Source organism: Rhizophagus irregularis, chromosome 18, assembly GCF_026210795.1.
Source record: "Rhizophagus irregularis chromosome 18, complete sequence".
Taxonomy (NCBI): Eukaryota; Fungi; Glomeromycota; class Glomeromycetes; order Glomerales; family Glomeraceae; genus Rhizophagus; species Rhizophagus irregularis.
This window is the reverse complement of record NC_089446.1, coordinates 3,023,028-3,029,649: the sequence shown is the minus strand read 5'-3', so window position 1 is coordinate 3,029,649 and position 6,622 is coordinate 3,023,028. Positions and strand designations below refer to the sequence as shown.

The window sequence follows — 6,622 nt, the reverse complement described above, 5'->3', positions numbered from 1 at the left end:
TATAGCTATTTTCAATTCATCAATCAAGCTTTTCCTCATGTCTTGATTGTTAGGAGCGGCATATATCAACCAGATCCATATCTCTCTCTGTATGAATAAGAATTTAACTATTATGATATATAGAGATATGCGTTCTACTGCATAGTAATGTTTCAATCCCGTCTGTTATGGATCGCGAAGTGCCTTGGATTCCACTGATCCTTTGGTTTTTTGATCTCGTTCACTGAATATTATCGAGTAAACCTTTCGACTTAATGTCTTGGTTTATAAAGTATTCCTGACAATAGTCTATATTAGTTTCTGATATAGCCATAATATCGATGTTCTTTTCTTCGATAAATTCCAACAAACTGTGAAGTTTTTGTATAGACGGAGTACTAGCTATTCCATCTATATTATGTGCTACTATGTGCAAATCTAAATACATTGAATCATTCGTTTCTTGATTATTTAGATTCCCCTTAGTAAACCTTAACCTCTGTCTTGCTAAGAATACGTTAACGTTTTCTTCATTTGTCAAAGATTCGACTATTTCCTCTAAATTGTCTGGATCTTTTTGGCAATCTCCTTTTTCATACACTAATTCAGTTGTTTCTGGGTGTGTATTTCCTGTATTTATTCTGCCATTCGTCTTATGTTTGTTATGTGTTTGTTGTGATTGCTCATTACTCGTGTGTTGTATAGAGGACGACGCGTTGTTGTTTTGATTGTTTTTGAGAAGAATGCTTGGAACTTGGCATTGTTCTCTACCTTTCAGCCTTCTCCGTGTGTAACTCTATTGTTTATTATCTTGTGTAACCTTCGCTTTTTTTTTTATTTAGGCCAGCTAAAGAAAAAGTATTCAAAACCATCTTTTAATAAAATAATTGAATTGATTTTTTTTTTAAAAAAAATATATAATTAATTAAGTTAATAAAAATTATAATTTATTAAAAATTAAATATGAAAAATAATTATATTTAATTAAAACTTTTTTAATATTTATTAGAGCTAAAAATTAGAATTAAAGTTAATTAGAATTATATTAGGATTAAGTTGAAAAGTTAGATTTATTTATCACAATGTATCATTTCTAAAGTTCTAATTAATCTGATTCTAATTTGGCTAAAGTTGCTTGCTAAAATTAGGTAATTTAAGCCAAGGCCAAAACTTTTTTGTAGCCAAAAGTTTAGGCAATCAAAAATAAATTTGCTGAAAATTTATAATGCCGAAATTATTGCCAAAAGTCCAAAATTTGACCAAAATTATTGGTATAATTCTGGCCATTTTTAGGACGTAATTCTGGCCAGAAAATGATCGACATTGTAAATTTCTTTTTTTGGAAATTTGTGTAACCTTTGTGAAACTGATTTCATCAATTTTACTGGGAAACAAAATTTCTTTTTTTTGGAAATTGGTATAACGTCACATGACACAATATCATAATTTCAGCCGAATTTTAATTTTAGCCAAAATTAAGACTGAGTTTCAGCCTAATTTTGGCATTTTCAGCATTTGATTTGATTGGCCAAAACCTTTCAGAATTTCCTTTTTAATTTTGGCAGGCAACCTTAAATTTGGCAATCCAAACTGAAAATTAGGATTGATCCAGTCTGGCATCGGTTAATCCAATCCGACCAAAATATTCAGTTTGGTCTGGCTTTAGTTCTGGATTATAAGTCTAATTCAGATTAAATTAAAGGGTTGGAATTGAACTGGACTAAGTAATTGTTTTTATTGTGATTGTTTAATTATTAAATAAAAAAATGGTGCAAAATATTTTTTTTAATATAGTATTATTATAAAAAAAATATTGCAAAATGTTTTTTTTAATATATTATTATAAAAAAAATGTTTTGCAACATTTCTATAATTAATTTAATGAAAAAATATTGCAAATATTTTTTTAAAGTAATTTTAATTAAAAAAATGTTGTGAAATATTTTTTCAAAGTATAATTAAAAAATGTTTTGCAATATTATTTTAATTAATTTAACAAAAAAATGTTGTGAAATATTTTTCAAAGTAATTATAATTAAAAATATTTTCACAATATTTTTTATTTTAGGACCAGGCCAGACTGAATTAAATAACTGCTGGATTATCTTTTAACATAATCTAGATCAGATTAAAATGAAGCAATTTTTTTGGTCTGATCCTGAATTACTCTTTAATTTGAACCAATCCGGACTATTTAGGAGATGGCCAGAAATGACGTAATTTAAATTTTAGGATTTTTGCCCCCTCCCTATATATGGTGCATATCACTTAAACTCATCAAATAAAATTAGTGATTTTAAAAAGCTAACTACTTGTTAAAATTATATGATAATTAAAAATGTAAACCGATAAAATTACACTTTGAGTTCTTCTCTTTCAAATTATCGGATTACTTTTCCTTTATCTAACATATTTCAAAAGTTATTAAAGTTTAAAGTTAGCATATTTTTATATATCTCTATATTAACTTATATATAAATGAGAAAATTTCGGAATTATTCTATCATGCGATATTGATTATAACCAATTATATTGATTTATTTGTTATAATAAATTGTGATCAAAATTTTAATTACTAAATAAAGTTAGACTATTGCCTTATTTAGGGGACGTCTAAAGCGGAGTCAAATCACGTGACTTCGAAAAAAATTTATTTTCTAAATAAAATTTTTCGCAATATATATACGACCTTTTAAACATATATACTAAGTGTATTTTGGCCTGCTCTGCAAGTTTACTTAGAATGACAAAATGAGTTTTGAATGCCGTTTTCGATTTATTTGACTTTTCATTTTTGTCTATCCATTTTTGGATATGATCGGCAAAAAAGCTTTTGCTAATATATAAAGTGAAAACCAGTATTCAAAATCTACCTTTTAACCTTAAGATAAACTCGTAGAGCAGGCTAAAATACATTTATTTTATGATTTTCAAGTTTATGTTAAACTTGATTCATAAAAAACTTAGTTCACTCATATTATATCGAATCACGTGATTTGACTCTGCTTTAGACGACCCCCTTATTTAGAAGTAATAAATCCTAATTTAGTAATGATCATCATAAAATAAAAATTCGGACTATTGATGAGTTTAGGTGATATACACCATATGTCATCATTTATTTTAGGAAATGTAAAATTAAAACACAATTCTGACTAGAATTATATTAACTACAAGTGTCTAAAAATAGAAGGTGTGTAACATCATCATGGTCTTAACCCCTCCCCCTTTAAGAAATGACGTCATTTCTAGCCATCCCCTTAGAGCTTTAATTATTTCCCAAAGTCTTTATTTTTGTTAATTAATCTAACTGAAAACTGAAAAATTTTTTGTTATTAAAAATCCTATTGATTACCATTTTATTCATTATGGCTTCAATTAAAGTTAGAAATTTTCTTAAGATTTGTAATTAATTTTACTTAAAAAATCAGTATTAACAATCTTTAAAATATCAAATTAGCAATTTTTTATTTTTATCAGTCTTTTTCAAATTTTTAATAATTTAATAACAGTTATTGTAATGTTATTGTAAAGTTTAATTTTGAAAGTTGCTTAATGCCCTTAACTCCATAATATGTAAATTTGATTTATTTTATTTAAACAACAATTTTGTATTCTAATAATGAATAAGTCTTATCAAAACTGCGCCATATAATCGACAAATCACATGTTTACGGAATCACGTACCTACACACAATGTGATCAGTATGTGATCAATTATACAAGAATTTTTAAAGATAGGATTATAGGAAGATACTGTTATATTTTAAGAAATTTGATTGTTGAGAATTCGTTATTCACACAATCAAATGTAATTAATATATGGACTTGCAGCATATCTGAGAAGAAATTATGTACAAAATTCACATCAACCAACTTGGATTATTTGTCTCCTATCCTTTTCACATTCATGATAGAGTATCATTATTTGTTATAAATATATTTTTTTTGTTTCTTATTGCTATATGTGAAATAGAAAGAAAGACAAAGAAGATCCAGAGTATTTAACTTAATAAAGTAATTAATAATAGTTCGTGTATTTTTAAATCAGACAATGAAATTTATTAATTTTATTAGCCAATATAATTTGAATGTAAAATATATTTATGTATTTATTTATTTGATAAAAAAGACTCTCAGCAAAGAAAATTAGATATTGAACGAAGCTAATTTATTTAATTGATTACAAGATTAAAACCCACCAATATTTAAAAAAAGTATGATATAAACCAAATAAGAAATAATGAGAGCAATATAGTATATATTTACTATTTATAAAAGAGATATTGCTGGAGCCTTTTTCATCATGTTATTCAACCATGGATATAGTAACTAGATTATTACTACTGTCTATACGTAGTTCAGAACAGTAAGTCGTTAGATATTCTGTTCCAATAACGTTTACATTTGAGAACCATAAGTTGGCGGGTGGTAAGAGTACCAATGTTGATTTGTTGTTGACAAGCGCACGATAAGAATGGCCTGGGTCGGGACTTGTTACTTTGAATGAATTAAAAACTTCTTCGCAGATATACGTATTAAAAGTTCCTGTAACGATAATAAAGTGTACATTCTTTGTTGTTTGATTGATTGTTACCGGCATAGAGACAATAGGTTTAATAGTAGGTCCAAATATAATTCCATTTACTTGTTTCACTTCGTTTGTATGAGAATCTGATAGATATTCCACTTTAAGGCTTTTAGAAACTTCATTATGTAGTTCTTTAGAACGAATACTATAGCCATAAAATCCTGACGCGGTCATTTCATCCATTTGGTCAATCATCTTTAATTTTTTTTATTTTGGAGAGTATGAAACTGTTTTTTATTTTTCGCTTTTTTTTTTGAGTAAAGAAAGTTTGAAAATATTTAAATATTTTGAATATTATATATATATTTCTTACCCATGATGTCATAATATCGTGTAAGAATTGGAGCCAACCATTCAATTACTACGGAAATAGTATCAGCCAGCTAACTCGTACGTGACATTACGAAATCAATGAATTAACTATTTGAGAATAGTCTTAAATATTTTTTAAACAGAACGGATTACATGATAAAAATAATGTATTAAACATTAATTAAAAAAAAATTCTTAACGTATAAATTTGAAGTATAAGCTTCACATGATAATTTTGTAATTAAATATAATAACAGTACAGTTTTATCAAGAACATTACGTTTAACTTTATCGGATTCAGTTTTGACCACCACTTAATTGAGTGCCTTTTCACAAACTTGAACTTTAAAATTGAGTATATTGGCTTGTTCTTGCAGCAGGTCCAATTTCATTCTCAGTAAAACCCTTCTTTTGCATAAATAATATTTTCACCAATAGTTAAATCAAACAAACCAGGTTGATGAAATATGTTCTCTTAAATTCATTATTGAATGCAAACATCATGTTAATCCAAACATTATTAGTAATACCGTAATAATAATGAAATTACAAACTAATGTTATGATTTTATTAGCGACACCGTCGTAGTGAACCTACGACTCTCTTGGTATTAAAGCTTTTTATAATGATTATACTTGTAGCTTGTTTGCAGGCTATCTCACTATCGTAATAATTGATGTAATCCAAGATGCTCCGATTATTAGAACTTCTTATATTAAATCAGCTATTCGCCCTCCAAGTAACTAGCGAATTTTCTCTGAAATTTTTTTTTCGTCAGCAAATATCATGTAATAATTGAATGTTAAAAATTTTTTTTTTAGGTTTTGTTATTAAATCTAGATACAATTTTACAATAGCAGGTTGCCTTGAAGAATACTTTAGTAAGTCTATTATATTTTTAATTATCTATATTTTAACAATTATCGTTATTCTTAGAACTTAATAGATTGTAAATCAGATGTGACTCAACCTGATAGAAAGTATGAACCAACCCAGCTTTATTATGGAATTTATCAATCATCACAACAAGTTTTATTTTATGGTAATGATTATAACCAACTGGATTCTATAACTATATCTTTTAGTTACACAATCGATAATAATTGGGGTATGGTTAGTTGTTGAAGATTCAGGTAAAGTCATTAAAAGTACTTTGTAATTTAATTTAAAATATTTAACATTAATAGTATCAAAAATTTAGATAATGATCCGTTTGTTAAATATTTTAAGGGAAAGGAATTTATGAATTACCTTAAGCGATATTGATTCACTTTCCACATATAGTTTGCTGCTAAATCAGGTATATTTTAACACTTAGACAATATAAAGTCGCATATCTTAACGAACTCTTTTTGTAGTTATACCAATTTGTATATTCATCGTAAAATTGGAGGAGGTTATAAAACCAAGTCGGATGAATGATTTGGTATTCCTCCCGCTTATGAGAGTAAACCATATATTGAATCTACTTTATGTAAGTCTTTATTTAGTTTTTACTAAATTTTCAAACATTTAGTTATAATTTTAATTTAAATATTACTTTAAGCCGCTATTACATTAAATACAAGTTCAAGTATGGCAATAGCGATCATTAATAAAACCCAAGGGTAATACTGTTCAAATAGACAAAGAAGTTAGGTTTGTATCTTAAATATGGTCATTGTGATTCTATAACCGTAATAAATATTACACGTACGGCGAGCAATATTTTATTTATTCGTCATTACTTTAAGGATTTCA

At 26.7% G+C, this 6,622-nt stretch overlaps 2 protein-coding genes across 2 annotated transcripts; both read right to left on the bottom strand.

Moving 5' to 3' along the window:
- Positions 1-220: 220 nt before the first annotated feature.
- On the bottom strand, positions 221-851 carry OCT59_010276 (uncharacterized protein; the record flags this gene model as incomplete). The annotated part of the gene is made up of 2 exons (XM_066132906.1): positions 221-775; positions 849-851. 2 exons carry the CDS (start codon positions 849-851, stop codon positions 221-223), a joined length of 558 nt encoding a protein of 185 aa, XP_066000506.1.
- Positions 852-4,288: 3,437 nt separating this feature from the next.
- On the bottom strand, positions 4,289-4,765 carry OCT59_010275 (uncharacterized protein; the record flags this gene model as incomplete). Its single annotated transcript, XM_025310332.2, has 1 exon — positions 4,289-4,765. One exon carries the CDS (start codon positions 4,763-4,765, stop codon positions 4,289-4,291), a length of 477 nt encoding a protein of 158 aa, XP_025183412.2.
- Positions 4,766-6,622: the final 1,857 nt, after the last annotated feature.